At 39.5% G+C, this 18,251-nt stretch overlaps 1 protein-coding gene across 4 annotated transcripts in view; it reads right to left on the bottom strand.

The window, feature by feature from the left end:
- The window catches only part of EPB41L4B (erythrocyte membrane protein band 4.1 like 4B), a 168,546-nt gene that overhangs the window by 113,007 nt on the left and 37,288 nt on the right, over positions 1–18,251 (bottom strand). For all 4 annotated transcript variants that reach the window (XM_048940112.1, XM_048940113.1, XM_048940114.1 and 1 more), the window contains exon 2: positions 3,832–3,936. In XM_048940112.1, the coding sequence (XP_048796069.1) occupies positions 3,832–3,936 (105 nt within the window). The remainder of the gene's footprint in view (positions 1–3,831; positions 3,937–18,251) is intronic.

Below are 18,251 nucleotides of genomic sequence, written 5' to 3'. Positions count from 1 at the left end.
ATGAAGATGATCAGGGGACTGGAGCACCTCCCCTACAAAGACAGGCTGAGGGAGCTGGGCTTGTTCAGCCTGGAGAAAAGAAGGCTGCGGGGTGACCTCATGGCAGCCTTTCAGTACCTAAAGGGTTGTGGATGTCCCAGCCCTGGAGGTGTTCAAGGCCATATTGGATGGGGCCCTGGGCAGCCTGGTTTAGTATTAAATGTGGAAGTTGGTGGCCCTGCATGTGGCAAGGGGGTTGGAGATTCATGATCCTTGAGGTCCCTTCCAACTCTGGCCATTCTGTGATTCTGTGGTATGTATCCAGCTGTGAAAGGCTATTTCACAAGGCCCTTCTTTAAGCTAGGGATAAGGAGCCTTTGTGACATTAGAGATAACATAAAGGAGTTAGATGTTCACTGAGACTTTTCTATTTTTATTAAAAGAGTATTAATGCTTTTGTTTCCATGCATTCCCAGCTAATGTTTCACACCTGAAAGATTGCAGCAGCTCATTTGGAAATAAACAAAAAGCAAGTATACATCAATTTTTTTCCTTCTCAACAACTCTATAAACATTCTCATGAACAATCATGAAGTAAACAAAAAGAAATTTCAACCTATTCAACGATGGCAATCTTTTTGTTTGGAATTCATGTAAAACAAAGGAGACTGGGATGGCATTCCTTTTGCTATCACAGGACAGACAACTAGGACAAAGAATGCCACCACAGAAGGAGAGATCTGTATTCTGATAGAATATATTGCAGCTCACAAAAAGCAGCAAACCACAGGTTTTTATGATAATCTGGAATAAGAGATAAAGAACGAACAAAAATGAGTAATCATTAGCTACCAACAATTTCAAATAAATGTCAGGAACCCCAAATAACCATGGAATGCTTCACACAGAACAGCTCCTCCCCCCCAACCCACTCCCACCCCCCCAGAAAGCAAACAAACTAAAAGCACAAACACTGCTTCCTCATGGCAACTCAACTCATGGAGCGTAGTCTCACAAGATTTGACAATTGCAATCTCCAGCCTTGACAAACACTTTCAAGTCTTCCTGCTTTGCTGTAACACACACGTCCCACACGTGTAACCAAAAGCCCAAACTTTCAATTACCACTAAAACATTTCAGAGACCTCCTACATTTGACTGAGAATCATCCCGAGCACTGCTTCCCTGTGTAAGTTGTTGTTACAATTAGTTGAACAAGAAAGATAGGGAGAGCCTAGTGATAATCGTTTCTTTGACTCCTGTCTCCTTTTCTTCACTTTTCCTTTCTCTTCTTGCCCTTCCACAAACAGGAGCAACCGAAAAGCATACAGTGAGGTGGGACTGAAAACTGACTGATTGGCCAGTCGTGGAGGGTGGTGACCAACGATCTCACTTAAAAATAAGGATTTTCCATTATGTGAAGTTCTTCCACACACTATCAAAACAACACTTGTCTTCCCCTAGTATTTCTGCTTCTGGATGAAGTACCAGATAAATGAAATGCAACAATATGCAAAGTTCTGCTTTAGTATAAACCCATTAAAAGCTCTTTTGATTAAGTGATTCTCTACATCCTTCTATTCATAGATATCTTCAAACAATACATGATACGAGCTAATGCAAATTTCACTGGATAGTCTTTATAAGTATTTCCTGCCTTACTGCTAACATCTTGCTTTTTCCAACATCATGGCATTTTGGTTGTATCAAAGACTTTTATTTTTGTATTAAGAATGAACTGTTCAAACAATAAGCAGATAAGCTCTAATTACGATTTTCTTCTCCAAACCAGTTATCAACTCTGCTTAGTCTGACTCTGGCAAAGTTACTAAGAAACGTACCGCACAGAAAAACTGTTAGCCTTGGAACACAGAAGTAATTGCCACTGCTCCAAGACTATTCTGTATTCTCTTATTTATAATAGCGGCTTAAAGATGTTTGACTTGCAAGAATACGTAATAAAAGGCAAAGGCTTAGAGCCTCAAGGAGTTTATGCGACTTTAATCTCTCAGTCCCGCAATTGCCACTGTGTGGCAGGGCTGGCACTACGCAGAGGCACAGGGAGGCTCTGCATTAATTGCTATGCAAATGAAATGAGCAGGTCGCAAGTTCAAAATAGACCATGAAAGGCATAGAATCTCTTTGCACACAGTGCTAGGGATGATAAAGGGATTCATGGTACAAAGTTTTAAGTTCTACTTTCCGCTCAGCTTCAGCCAGGCAGAACCCCAAAACAAATGAGAACTTCCAGCCTTGCACCTGTGGAGATGAAGTCTGCTTTTAATACCCACCCTGATCCAGCAAACTATAACCCTATATTACTATAACTACCAAAGCTCTCCAAACAGCACTTTTCATGCTCTCCAAAAGCTCTTCATAGCCCCTGTCTCTCTGTAACTGCATATATCCTGATTTACTTTTACACTTTTGCCTCCACCCATACTACTAAGGAAAGGACCAGCATGCAAAGCTAAGGTCTAAGGTCTAAAACACAAGAACATAGACACATTTTGCTCTGAACACCAACGATACAGCTATTTATGAAAACTACATTTGCTCACATTTCTGCTTCATTCTCCTTACCACTCATGATGAAAAATCCTTCCTTTTTGCTAATGTTCATGAACATAAGCACTGCCCTCTTTCTTGCTAGGAAAGGATATTCAGCTTTCCCTTTCTCCTTTCCTTCTTCTGAAACATTACTGAACTACTTGTAACTATTCTCAGCTACGAAATTCCCAATTCAGAGCTTTGACAATCAACCACAATATCATTTCTTTTGCTTATAGTGTGCAGGCACTGCTCTTTTAGCTGCATCCTAATGATCATCATCATAAAATGGTGTATGTTTCATGTAATATACGTTTTGTCATGAACGCATATTAAACTATCAACATATTAACTTGCTTTTTCTTCCAAAAAGCACAGATCCCCTTTCTCAATATCATTATTATTAACAATATTTGGACAGACTTGCTATTTTTTACTTAAAGCCATTGGCTAACACACAGATCACAAAGCTGTTGGTAAAACACTGATCTGATCACATTGACTCTCAAATTAGAGAATAAAGCTAAGAACTGTGAGATGACAACAGTTTCTCACAAGACATCACTATTTCTGCTACGTTATTCAATTATATTGTTCCAACATCACAGAATATGTTTTTATTCTCTTGCACTATGGAAAAAATGTCTATAATGATGATTTAAAAGCACACACTTATTTTCCAGCTGCGTATACTCTTTATTCACAACTCAGGTTGTAGTCATACACAACAACTCCACACGTGAGTAGAGCAAAAAGAAAAAAATTATAGCAATACAGTTTAGCCACAAGGTTTAAGTTCTTTAACCATATCTCTCTGCATGATAAATACTATACTTTCCACTCCCCCCATTCTCCCTTTCCTTCTTTTACCTGTAAATGCTGGAGGTCACTAAATAGGGGAGAGAAGGAAAATTCTTCTCTCTTATTGCAAATGAAACTAAATCTACAGAGCAACATAACCTGTGCCTGGAACACCAAGGATACAAGAAGTGCAAAATCCTTGCTTGCGGGAAATACAACCCATTTTATAATACCATGAGACTACTAAGCACAGCACATTTTCTTTTACCTGCAATTGCTGCATATTCATACTTAGCACAAAGAAGTCATGCACATGTCACAAAATGATGTCTTATTTTGAGAATTTAACTTTATTTGCAGGACCCAAACATGATACCAGTTGTTTCAGTAGTATAGTCCTTACCACCTACACATCTGTCTGTGAAATAGCACTGATAACACGTTTATAACATACAGTGCAAACTTTTGTAGAACATAAAATTTAACTGAAGTTATACTTACTGTAACCTGGGAAGCGTCCATGAACTGTAAGCCAAAGTAATCAGTTTCCACAAGGTCCAAATGATACACAATCTGGTCAAATAACTCCTGTCCCTTTGCATGTTTCTGGAACAGAATAAAAATTAAAAAAAAAAAGTGTTTTTTTTGTTTTGTTTCACTTTTATATCTCTATGTATGGGGGGATATTGCACATGGGCTTTGGTTTTTCATTTTTTGTTTTGTTTTGCTTTTCCAGATCCAAATATGGGGAGTAAAGTTGCACATCAGGAATTAGCATCTCACTAAGTGTTCTAAAGAATTAACATTTTAACATTTCTTTCAATTTTCTTAAAGATTTTCTTCAAGAAATACAAGTGACACGCTCCATCTGCCTCTATTCCAACAGTGTAAGACTTGGTTCTCAAAGAAAACCTTCTAAGTTCACAGTAACTCAAAGCATAGGAGAGAAATGAAACCCTTATGTCCCTGTGAGCGTTCCAAGTCACAGAGCCAACATTTTCAATCTCTAGGATGCCAAATTCCACAGCAAATGCTTGCTTAACACACTGCCTGAGATCTGCCTGTTGTTATCACATATCAACTGCAGTTGTACAGTGTCACACAACACTACTTAAGCCACAAAATACATTCTGGACAGCTTGAATACTTAAAGAGCACCATGAGGAAAATTAGCAGTATTTGGTAAGAATCTTTCAATGAAGTTGCTAATTGTAATCACGCTTACAACCTTCAAGTGGAGCCAAGTAAGTAGGCTCTAATTCTCATTTGGCATGACACTTGGAACACACAGGAATAGAAATTAAGCCAACCCAAATCATAGGCTAAGCACCAGTAGCAAAGTTAGCTGACCTTAAAGCTGGCCTGCAATTTGCCCACGTAGTTGTGCAGAGGTTAAATCGAGAATTTAAGCACCCAGTGTTTCAGCAGGGAGCTTACAGGTGGGCAGGAAGAAGAGAGAAACAAACCAATTTTTCTGCAAACCATTTCATGTTACTGAGGACATCTGACACCACTATAAATCTCAAGCAGACAGAAGCTACAGCTGTAGTTCATACAGGAAAGGTGCAGTATGCAGAAACCAGTTCTCTGCCTGCTATCCTATAACTCTGAGGAATTTATTTTTTTTTTTTTAATTTTGACTTTTAATGCTCTAGTTTATTAGGCATTCCCACTTCACCCAAAATACTAGCAGAATTCACCAACTTCAGCTGAAGGAGAGCTAAATAACTTGCCATTCAATTTGGCTTTCTGTGCAGTATCAGCCTTAATCACGATGTGAACTCCTGTCCAGTCATCCAAACTGTCTAAAAATCTATAACTAATTGCAGAAATAGCATTAGGAGTGGCGTTAAAATAAGCTGCACAAAAATTTAGACAAGTGTTGGACCATCAGATGATACTGCTTTGTTGTTTTAGAGTGGGGGAGCAAGAAATCAAGAACAGACAATCAAACTTCAACAAACTACTAAAAGCAGATGAGAAGATAATATTCTTAAAGCAGTACATCACAAAGAAATCACAAATTTCAGATGTCCAATAATAGCTGTGAACTAAAACAAAAATTTGCTAAAATTGTATCCAGAACATGTTTTCTCGCACATGGTAAATTCGCTATTCGGTCAAAAAAAGCCAAGACAAAGCACAGAAGAATTAAAAACAATTCTGATCCAATGAGGGACAAGAAAACCCTCCAAAGCAATAAAAAAGGCAAGAAACAAGGAGCTCACAGAACCAGGAAATACTGACTTGATGCCCTGCAATTACTCTATTCCCAGTTGCTTGCTTTACGACTTTAACCACCTACATGTTTATCTTCAAATGCCACACACTCAATAGAAACCAGAAAGCACACACTTCACCTTCTGTACCCGAAGCATAGTTAATGTTCAACATATGTCACATGGAGAAGAGCCCTCCTCAGCACAGCTAGACTGTAAATGAAGTACCACATACAAGAACTGCTCCGAAAGTAATGTCTCCTACTTTCTTATGTTGGCCTGCAACATCAGAGGCAGATGTTAATAATACGGCAGTAGAGGTTAAACTTTCCCAACAATATCCCATCACCTGTTGTTGCCATGAAACAGGCAGCAGAGGGGCAGTCTGACATGGAAGTGCATGTGAAGCAAAGATGTTTCCAATGACATTCACTGATGCTTGCTGAACATTCAATGAGATCAACCAGAGGATGTGAATACAGTGAGGTGTTAGGTGTGCATCTCAGCAGCGGTGACAGTGGCAGTAGGTCAAAAACACATACCTGTTGGTGTTCACTATTGGAAAAGTGTTTTTTAGCTGAGAATTTATCAAACAGTGTTATGGTGCTCTTTGTATCTGTTCTAGCTTCCATGAAAATACATAGGAAGCACTATTTTTGGAGCAATCTACACACATAGTTTACAGGAGGTTATAACATTTAACTTGCCACTAAATGAGCTCAGTAATTCATAACATGCAGATAACAAGGCCACTGCAGCCACCAAACTGCTGACAAGAAAAAAATAAAGGCTTTGAAATATTACATTCAGGAACAACAAAGGTAACTCTTCTCTACTAACAGTAGAGGATAACCTGTTCTCCTTCCTTCTGCCTTCCACACTGACTTACAACCAGTTATACTGCAGATTGATAAATCGGTACCTGTGAAATGAATCAAATGGATGGTACTGACAAAATAGAAGTGGATTTTCTCTGGAGTTGCATAGGCCAACATGTGTAACAGCAATGAGTCTTTTTCCTCCCTTTTTTCTAGATAACAGAAGCTAAAAAAAAAAAACCAAACAAATGCTATCTCAATCAAAATATGGTATCAAGAATATGAAATCAATGTCAAACAAACTTTTCACTGGAGATATGATCAGCTGGAATTCAACAAATCACACCTTCTCTACAGAGCTTCAATTTGTGAATTTTTTTTGAAAATGTATGTTAAAAAAAGTACTTAGCCTAAAAATATTTTATAGCCCTCATTTGCTAGATAAATGGTTCAGAACTGTCAGAAGATCTGCATAGCCTATATCTCAATAGTGGCAAAAAGACAATGTACACAGACAACTACTTAGAGTTATTACTTTGTTGTTATAAAAACTACTATAATTTGGAAAAATTATGTTATTAATGAAATTGCAAAAACATTTATTTATTTTTACAGCTAAATCACTGCCAGTTTCTGCTGGAGAGTTCCTAGGATCCCAAGAGAACCCGTGAGAGAACCATCAAACCACACAGACGAACACTGGAGCCCTCAAAATGTCAAACTTACAAACCCAATTACAACCACAGCACAAGGTGAAACTGAACTACCTCAGGGCAGTCACTTGCATCCCCTTTTACCTCTTTGCCCTTGAGGAAGCACAGAGATTGAATTATGCTGCCAGTTGGGAAGCTCCATAATGGAGAGCATTACTGAGAGAGAGAGGAAAAAAAAAAAAAAAAAGAAAAGTTGGGGGTGGGAGGATAGTTTCTTGCATCAGCCAGCCAGGTGAGCATCCACACCTGAAAGTTGCTTCAATTCGGTATCCTGGAAGCCCTCCTCAAATAACCTTCCCCTCGTATTTTCCTCAGGATTATGAATCACAGGATCAAAAGAAAATTCTTATGTTTAATGAAGACTTAGTGCTGGGTCCTCTTCCAAGGACTCACATTGGCATAAGACCCTTTGTAGGATCATAGGGACAGTTGCACAGACCACAGTTAAAGTCTAAACTCTTAGTTGTCAAAGTCTCCCAGTCTCAGGGAACGTAAGGGAATTCTTGTCGGCTAAAACCTGACAAAACAAAGAAACTTCTCCAACCAGAATTGTTCCAGACTTGACATGTGAATAGGTAAGAAGTTTTAATATGCTTCTGGTGGGCAAGAAGGAAAGGGCAAACTCATCAGCCAGGGACATTTTGCATCAACTGGTTTAGTTGAAACAGGCTGTTCAGTGTTGATTTTAGCTATGCCAGAACTATTTGAAAGTTTCTGCCAGAAAGCATTAAAAGGCTATACAGAAGCCAGAAAAATTCCCCAGTCTAGTGCAGATGCATTGCAAGAATGTCATTGATCAGTCTCACAGAGCATAGACAGCAAAGTTGGAAAGCTGAAATGCTCTGAAAAAGATCAAATACTAGTATGTAGCAACCAAGTGCTCGGCGTTGCACATGTACTGACTGAGTTAATGAGAGAAAACTCATTCACATTGGAGTTGAGTCACAATGGAGAGTTCAGATTGCAGCATTACTAAAAAACCCAAATAATTCTCTGTTGTAGCACAAGTGAATGCTTATGGGAGGTGTTATGGCAATGGCTCCTGAAATGAAAAGCGAGGAGGACAAAACTGAAGGATGATGCTATTTCAGTTTGTTCCAGGGAAGAGTTCACAGCAGAAAACCCACAAACAGTTGCCCAGAGGGGATTGTGGATGCTACCTCCTTGGAAGCTTTCAAGGCCAGGCTGGATGGGGCTTTGAGCAACCTTGTCTAGAGGGAGATGTCCTTGCCTATAGCAGGGGGGTTGAACTATATGATCTTAAAGGTCCCTTCGAACACAAACCATTCCAAGATTATATGGTTACAATCTAAGTATTAATAGATTTCAGAAATAGCTGAAGTGGTGCTTGGGAAAACAACTTGTCAAATAGGGCAAAAGTACAAGAAATAGCTTGCATGCTAAGAGAAAAAAAAAAAAAAAAAAAAAAAAAAAGACCTGAAAAGTAAATAAACTGCTTCAAAGAAAAATATCAAGGAAAGTTAACTGTAATCTCTGCCAAACTGAACAGCAAGCAGTAGCAGAAGGGAGTATGTAGGGCAGATTTAGTCTTTTGCTACAGAAAGCAAAGTATTATGTACTCTGCAATGCATCCAATATTTTTGAAGAGTGGTCTGCTATGAGCTCATGATCACAAATACCAGGTTTTAGCTTCTGGTAAGTTAGTAAAGGAGTATTTGTAACTAACAATTCCCTGCTCTGCAAGCGTTATATGGCTCTGTAGAAATCAACACCTCTCCTTGATGTATAAGGAGCCAGAACAGCTCTTTATGTTCTGCTTACTACTCTCACATGTGATTTGTTAACAACTCATTTTTCAATTCTAATCCTAAGGCTTTACCAGCTCTGCTGATTATAATGCTTAGGAATAGGAATTTGCTTTGCCTTCTAAAAGCCATTGGTGATGCTGTTTCCCAGTATTTTTAACACATTACAGGCAAAACATGCATAAAGCCATTTAGGTTTCTTATTAACCTTAAGTTAGACCCCACCACAAGAAGGACATGGAGCTAATGGATTGGGTCCAGAGGAGGGCCACAGAGACAATCAGAGGGCTGGAGCACATCCCCTACGAGGACAGTCTGAGAGTTGGGGCTCTTCAGCCTGGGGAAGAGATGGCTCCAGGGGGATCTTATAGCAGCCTTCCAGTACCTGAAGGGGCTGACAGGAAAGCTGAGGAAGGACTTCCTATAAGGGCAGGTAGCGACAGAACAAGAGAAAAAAGCTGTAAATTGGCAGAGGGTAGATTTAGACTAGATATCAGGAAGGAATTATTTACTGTGAGGGTGGTGAGGTGCTGGAACAGGTTGCCCAGTGAGGTTGTTGGATGCTCCTTCCTTGGAAGCATTGAAGGCCAGGCTGGATGGGGCTTTCAGCAACCTGGTCTGGAGGGAGATGTCCCTACCTGTAGAAGTGGGGTAGGAACTGGATGATCCTAAAGGTCCCTTCCAACCCAAACAATTCTGTGATTAAGTGCTCATTATCTCTCCATTAATTTGCTCTCTTCTCAATAGTCAAGCCCTCAGTTTTCCCAGGTACCACCCTCTGCACTCTTTTAGCTTAGTCACCTGGGGGCATGTGACAACAGTCAAGATACTGTTTGGACTGTGACTCCTGCAGGCACGTCAGAGCTAGCTCTCAACTAAAAAGAGCCACATGCCTTACAGTAAAACTGCTGTAGTATCTTACAGCTGCAGCCAAGTGAGCATTTGAGGCCATAGCTGGACTTAGAAAAGCTGCACTAAACACCAGCACACTATGCCACCAAGGCAGCTTCAGTTTCTGACTGCCATCAGAGATGACACCCTGCATAGGGCATGCTGCTCTCTGCAAAGTAGCCATGACCTTGGTGTCTGCCCTACTCTTCTCCCAAGGGACCTACCTGAACAGATTCATAAAAATATGGAAAGAGCTGCACTTGTGTCTAAAATTATGCAAATACTGCTTTCTTTCAATACACAATAAATTCAGTGTTAAGACTAAAAGAAAAGTGTGTGATTTCATTTCCATGAGGCAAAGTAATTTGCTTGAGCTCCTTGAAGACTAGGTTATTTTCTTACCAGTCAGCCACTGACTCAAGTTTTCAGTTCTAGCTCCAAGCTCCCCTTAAAATTTGCCACTCTTCAACTGACCATTAAGCCCCCCTCACTGTCATGCTAGTAACAGATGCACTGCTTCAGAGCCTGCTACTGCATGCTAATTATGTTTAAATATGGTTCAGGCTACAGAAACAAACAGCATTCCTGAGTGCGCCCAGAAAAAAAACACAACTGATGATGCATGTGAAGTTTTACATGTAGGAAAACAAAATTGCTTCTAGCTGTTCTGAAGTGAAATTCCCTCCAGCTCCTAACAAATGACAAATACATACATGCACTACTAAAACTCCAACCCTTTATTGTAAGAAAAAAATAAATTGCCTGGATGACATTTACTTATCATTACCTTGAACGCACAAACATTTTGCTCCTAGTTGTATTTGTCAATGACCCAATCTGAAATTGCGATTTTGTGGGCAAAGAAAAAAAAAGTGTTGCTTATGAACAAATAACACCACCCAAGCCACTTCCTTTAGGTTATCAGGAAGGAACTTCAACTAAAGAGACAGCACACTACCATTTAAGAGCATTCATCCTGCTAGAAGATTAGCACATAACAGTGCAAGTGGGCTGAGTTTCTATGGCAAAGATGCCTATATGAACTCTCAGATATTAAGAAAAAATCCCTAACAGTTAGCATAGTAAATCTCACTATTGTTGCGCTCCAGTGTTCCCCAGCAGCACTCAAATGCACATCTCTCCACCAGTTACTGGTGAGAAGAGCTGATGTTCAATTCCTGCTAAAAATGATGGAAATATGGATTAACAACTACAATACACAAACGGCATCTCTCTTCTTTTTAAACAGCAAGGCTTCCAGGTAGGAAGGCTATGGAAGTGCCATAAAGGAAAAACTGAACAACAATTAAATAAACTGCCATAGAATCATAGAATTGCCCTGGTTGGAAAAGACCTTTAAGACCATCAAGTCCAATCGCAACCTGACCATGACTGATATGTAGCAAGGTATCACAAAAAACTAAGTGGCAGCGGAACTTCTGGTCACATCAAGACATTTTTGACCATGTTAAAATGGCATAGGCAGACAGGAGAGATTTGACGAAAGCTTTTAACCTGCTGTGCAACTGAAAATCAACCATGAAATTAAAAAAAAAGAAAGTGAAAAACAAACCTAGCAAACTCAAAAAACAAAGATGGGAGAAAAAACAGTCATTTCCAATTCCACAATAGGAATGAGGAAAGGATTTTGAATTATTCAAGTACAAACTCAATTAGATGAATCAGAGATTGGAATGTCAGCTTAGCACTGGAGAGAATCCACAGAAAAAAAGCAGAGAGGGAATTACCTTATGCACATAACAATCACGAGAGAGTCCAAGCCATGCCAAGTTACCTGCTGGAAAGATGTCACACAGCAACACTTGAAACATAATACAGATTCAAGAAGGTCAGGAGAGGTCTGAAAGCCAATGATAGGGTTTCCCTTCCTTTTGCCAGATCACATATCCCTGCTTTCCAGTAATTTTATTTTTCAGTTCTCAAACACATCCCACCTCTTCCCTAAGTGGGCAAATACAACAGCAATTTGGTCAGCTTTATTAAATAGCCTGCCTGATGCTATCCTTTTTTTTCCTGTGAGAGCTGTGTTTGTTTTCAGGATACGCATTTTCACCATCCGGGTTTTAAAGCATAGCCATTCAAAAACTAGTTATAGCATACCTAGACCCTCAGAAGTCCATGTTGCTGGTGAGAAGGAACATCAAACTCATGTCTCGAGACCTAATCTGGAAGGAATAACTTCACCATTTGCTCAGTTTTCCTTAGGGAAAATTGTGTATTCAGTGTAATTGACAAATGTTTTAGTAGTCAGCACACCACATGGATGGCCTCTGTGGAGAGAGGTCAGGGACAGTCCTGTGCTAGACACAGTTGGATTGAGCTGTCTCTGAAGTGGACTCACTGCAGCCACAACTAAGCCCATCAACCACACGCATGCTTCCTCTGGAAAAATGTATTTAAGAAAGAGCAGAACATGCCAGGTGTGGAGTGTGAGAGGAAAGAGAAACAGCAGAGGGAAAACCAGTGTCAAAGCAGGATACTATCCATTCACTGGAGCAAATATCCTGTGGCCCATGGAGGGCCTGTGCTGGAACAGATGGGTATTTCTGAGGGACTTCAGCCTGTGGAGAGGATGCATGCTGGAGAAGGGGAAAAGTGTGTAGAGGAAGGATTGGCAGAGGTTTTTGTACTGACCTCAAGCTTCCATCCCCATCCAAGGGGTGACTGGCTGGCTAGGTGCTCACACGTGGGCCAAGCTTAACCCACCAGACATAGAAAATCCTGTTGCAGGGCAGTTTTATAGCTCTGTCCAGTCATCTGAAGAGGTCATCTGAAGGGCATGCAGTCTGAAGAGCCTTAACTCTCTCCAAAAATCATATGACAAGCAAGCAGATACCGTAAGTGCAAGTACTACTGGCAACCCCAATATCAGCACAGACTTTTTTTTATTGGACTCGGGTGAAGGTGAGAACTTCTGTTCATTGTCCCTATCACCTACCTATATGCACTACAGGCAACACATACCTCTTCAAAGAGAAAAGCACTGTCAACACTTAAAATGGGATCCTCAGGCAGTAGCTAAAATGCACAAGTGGCCATACAATGAAAAGGTAGAGCTGACTTTATGTTCTAGAAGTGACTATGGACTCCTGCTGGCCAGTCTATATCACTGCTATCTGAGATACAAGTAGATTTCCCCATCACATTTCCACATTCTGGGGAGATACGAACGATTACTTGTTTGGAAAGAGATTTTCGCCCCTAGGCTGCCAGCTCCCTCTCCTGACCCACTTGAAATACTACAGACACACTGGGCTGAAGAAAACACCTGCAGAAACAAGTAACCAGAATGCAGAAAACAGAAACTGATACTGAGAGTTTCTTAAATACATTTCTCCACTTGTGATACAGTTCTCCATTCTGGATCTCTGGAAGAAGAGATAGAGTGTGATTAAAGTTAAGCAACAGGTGTTCAAATGGCAGCCACTTCTAAGGAAATATAGCGTTAAACACAGTGTTACACTTTTCTTGTGTGAATTGCTTTTCACACTCCTGCACATGTCGTGATGGTACACAGGAGCATTTTTGATGGAGCTAGCTAAGATTCTAGATAATGACTTTAAACTGCATTTGAGAAGTAACACAACACCAGTGTAAGCTAAGTTGACCTAGAAGAGAACAAGGACAAAGAGACAAGGGCTACCAGAAGAGATGAATCTCCGCTTTCTTATGCTAATAGCAGCACCAAAGTTTCAAAAGATATCTTTCTTTTCTTCTACATCAGCATTTGAATGTTCTATTAATAAAAGTGGTTTTTAACAAGATGCAATTGTACAAACAGTATTTTCCACATGGATGCATTTCCTGGCTTAATTCTTTCAGGCTTTGTTTCTATGTAGGACATTTAAAATAGTTTACTTTTAAGGCTCTACATGACAGATAACCTTCCTCCGGCACAGACACAGCTGAGATGACCAGGTTCCAATTCTTAGCCAAGAGGTCTGTCAGGAGAGCCATGCACCTTGATCTCTACTAAGGAAGTGACTACATGGGGAAGCCGCGTGAGTGCAACATCACTACTGATTTAGACTAACAGTGCTTTCAGTATTCTTCCAAACACTCACAGTTTACACTGTACATCCTAGCATTACGGTCTGTCACGTCAAGAGCTGTTTCTTGAGAGCTGGGTAATGGAGCAGTGAAGCAGCCACAAATCATAGAATGGCTGGGGTTGGAAAGGATCTTTAAGATCTTCTAGTTCCAACACCACGACATGCACAGGGCAGTCACCCACCAGCTCAGGCTGCCCAAGGCCCCACCCAGCCTAGTCTTGAGCCCCCTCAGGGATGGGGCATCCACAGCCTCTATGGGCAACTGTGGCAGTGCTGCACTGCCTTCTCAGTGAAAGACTTCCCACTAACCCCATCTAATCTAAATCTCTCCTCTTTTAGTTTTAAACAACTCCCCATTTCCTATCACTATCTGCCCATGTAAAAGTTCCATCACTCTCCTTTTCATCCCTCCCTTTAAGAATGGAAGGTCACAATGAGGTCTCCCTGGATGTCCCCCCTACTAAAATGAAGAGGCAGCATCAAAACAAGTTGAAAATGGATATTAATGGATATTAAGTTATATGTACTGCTGAGCCTACCTCATGGGTTTTCATTTCTGTTCTGCAAATCTAAAATATGACCGACAGGATCTACCTTCTGATGATTTGGCAAACTGTTACAATTCTGAAGACTACTATTTTGTATTACAGCATCTGAGTTGCCTACCGGCAACAAACATGCAAAAGGAATTTTGGAAATGCAATCTGAAAGACCCAGAAAAGGTTGAATATTTGCAGATTATTTAGTTTGGGCTGAGTGCCAGACACTGCCAAGTATTTAGGCACCTGCTTCTCTGTGAAAGCAAGAGATCCCTGTAAAAATGTGATTCTTGATGCCCTAAATGAAGGTGCTTAAAGTGCATTGCAGCTGGGAGGCAGTATCCAGAGGGGCTGCTCTGAGAACACACATCTTACACAATGATTTTACTGCTCATTGTTTTTAAGGTACAGAACACTATACTCCTCCACTTTCAGAAATTTACTGACCTGTAAAGGCAAGACGTGTATTCATTTATTCTTTTATAAACATTGCATCCTGTATTGCTTTAGAAACACCACAACATTTACTTTCCTTAGCAAGTTTCTGCAATCAACTTGAGAAATAATCTAGAAATTCTCTGCATTAAGGAAGCCTTTTGCCTTACTTTCCACATCACATCTCTCCTCCTGCATAACAATGTATACTGTTTATGATCATGAAGTTAATTCAATTATTTCTATTGTGTTTTTTTTTTAATCTTAAACTAATACTTACTATTTGTGCCATTTTTTGTAGTAGGATTTAATTCCACAACATGCTAACATTAATTATCTATTCACTTACCAAGCACAAAATCTTACAAAGTGCTAAACTTTCCAGTTGAATCACAGTAATCATTGATCATACTGACAGCTACAGACAGTTGATGAAGTTCAGAGCCATGAAACATGGAAGCAGTGACCACAAAAGGAATTTAGAACTTCAAGATAAAGCTGTAAAGTGGCCTTTCTTCAGAAGCTCAGTGGATCTAAAACACAAACACTTTTAGAATCTATCTATTTATTCAGGCAGCCAACAGATTTCAAACAGCACTCTTCATTCCTTGCTTTTTCACATTTTAAGCCACAGGACCTTGTCAAAGAATCAGCTCAGACTGTTTGCCTCTGAAGAAAATTAGGCATCTAGAGACTGGGAGAAGTCAATAGAAAAAAACTGACTGACTTACTGATAACTGGTCAATAACCAGCAGTTCAAAGAACATAGACAGACCAGAAAGCCTTGCCATTAAAAGTAGCAGGTAGCTGAAAAGACATGATTCTTCTTTAACACAAGCGTAATTAGCCCAGAATATACATTTTAGGAAGATCAGCAACTTATTTCTACCACAGACAGAAGTTGCAATAGGAACAGCCATGTGGTTTATTTTTTTTTTTTTTTAAATACTACAATTACAATAATACACAATGCTCTAACTTATAAAAAGAAGTCCTAAGAGTGTCCACAGGAGAAATAGAAAGATTTGAGTTACAGTTAAAATTGTTTCTTACATTTCATCTCAACTAACAGGTCTCCCAGTTAAGTAACAAGCTAAGCACAAAAAAGCAGTGACTGTTAACAAATCCCTAATTCCACTATTAGCATGCAGAAAAAAGAACATCAATCAGATTCTGGAAAAATGACAATTTTTAAAAAGAATGAAATACAGAAAAGAGGAGTTACGAATCTGCACAAGTGTCAGCTTTTCTCCTCTATCACGTTCCCTGAAAACTACGATTTTTGTTACCTGTATGAACAAGATACAATATGCCATCACTTCCTTCAGATATACTTCTAAAGATTACCTTCAGATTTTATTTATTTATTTATTTACATACAGATGAAAAAGAAAATATTTTAATCAAAATACATGCTGTTTGTCTGTCCTCCATTCCACAAAGCATAAATAAATCAGGAACAGTTAGAAAGCCACCACTCTAATGGTTTGATTTGAAAATCCATTCGTATCAGACTACAGTATTTAGAGGTTTATTTTTCACATTTAGTTTTGGCTACTCAGCCTGCCTCCAGGCCATTAAGTGGATTCTGAATATTTACATGCCAAGGGAAAAAAAAGTCCAAAACACCATAGTGGAAATTAAACTCAAACACCATAATTGTCAGCTTTTTAGCAAACTTACTTGACACGTATCATGACTTAGATGCATCATCAAAACCTTAATAGGAACTTACAGTTAATTCAGAGCACCACACAAACACAGGAAAACATTACTACTGTAACAGTATAGGAACAGAGTCAGTAGAGCCTGAAGCTGGCAATGCTCCGAGTTTCCTGTTGTATGTTAACGAGGCATTCCTTGTGGCTGCCTCTTTCCACCTACGCATTTGATCTCAACAGAAGTTTTGCTATGTTTACAACTTTGTGAAAACCTTTTTCTCAGAGCCTAGACCTCAAAACAGATGAGATCAAACACTCTGCCCAGTTCAGCGTCACACACTGCTGAACCGCAGCCACCTCAGTTGTTTAAAAGAAACTACTAATTGTTTTATTTTAGTTCCAGGAAAATATGGCAAGAAGTACACCAGCTCCCTTCTCACAATATGAAGATATCAACCATGCTGTTCAAGTTCACTTCCAAAAGCCACTGTAATAAAAAGCCACTTAAAAGCAGGCTTTTAGTTGGAAGGATAATGATCTAGTTGAAAGTGAAATCACTATGGCGACTCCAACAAAGACTGTTCCGAGCAGTTGTAAGACAGCCTCCATATAGATAATAACAAACATCTCTGTATATAAAGCAGATAAAAAGCATCAGTAAGAGGTTCTGTCTCAGGATAGCTATTTCATAATTACAGTAAGCACAAGAGCATAATATTTCCGTACATTAGCAATATTTGAACTACATATTCAATCAAATCTAAACCAGCATTAATGCGAAGTGTTCTGATAATTGGAAAAGGTGACTGTCAGAACAGGACCAGATTTTAATTAAGTCCCATTGCAAATTATTTTATTAACAGAAACAAAAGTTTCTAATTTCTAGACTTGCAGATATGGTCAACCAAGTCAAGGGGAGACTCAGGTTCCTTTTTTTTGAGCAAAGTTATCTAACCCAAGCTCTGACCATAGTAACAGTTTTGCTGGCTAATAGATTTTAAATGACATCAACAACTCAACAGACTTGTAAGTCATACACCTGTAGCGTTACTTACAGCACAGCCCTACAAAGCAGGGAATTTGCACATTCTCTTATTTGAAGAAGAGTGGGGAGGTTGACTTTGTTTTAATTCCAGACAACATCACTGTTTAACTGTTTCACAAATGCCTCCTAGCTTAACTCTCACCTCACAATGGGAACAATTCATATATCATGATTACATCTGAAACTAGTGCAGAAAAAGAAAAGCAGTAGACTGTGTGGCCTTGACGCACAAACAGTTTGGATGCAAAATATTTGATCTTTTTGATGTCTAATTCTTGGATGCCTACCCTCCCTCAGACTCCAGTCTTGATTTAGGTACCTAAGCTTCTCATACAGTGTGTACAGATGACCAGGCCTTCAGTATTAGATTCAAAATAGCCAGTTTTGGAGGGAAGACGGCACAGAGAGTCACCTCAGCCATTCTTTCTGACCTAGCCTAAAATAAGGTTATCTGAGATCTGCCATACTCATTACTGAAATGCAATACTCTACTCACAATACTGAGCACTGAACTGGTGTCTTCAATAAGTGGTAAAACCCTCTTTTACTCCCTGAGCGAATGGTGTATTTTTCTGCCAAAAGAGAAAATCTCTCCACCTCAAACGTTCAGAGGAAGAAATGACTGTTCTGTTAATCAATAACTATAGGACATATTTTTTTTAATAATATGTTTTCTGCCATAGACACAATCAAGGCAGCAGGATATTGATTATTCCAATCTGAGAGCTTTCTCCTGCTTAGGTATTCCATGTAAAAGTAAT

This window comes from Lagopus muta, chromosome 3 (assembly GCF_023343835.1).
Source record: "Lagopus muta isolate bLagMut1 chromosome 3, bLagMut1 primary, whole genome shotgun sequence".
Taxonomy (NCBI): Eukaryota; Metazoa; Chordata; class Aves; order Galliformes; family Phasianidae; genus Lagopus; species Lagopus muta.
The sequence above is the reverse complement of the archived record's forward strand: the minus strand, read 5'-3'. Positions and strand labels throughout refer to the sequence as shown.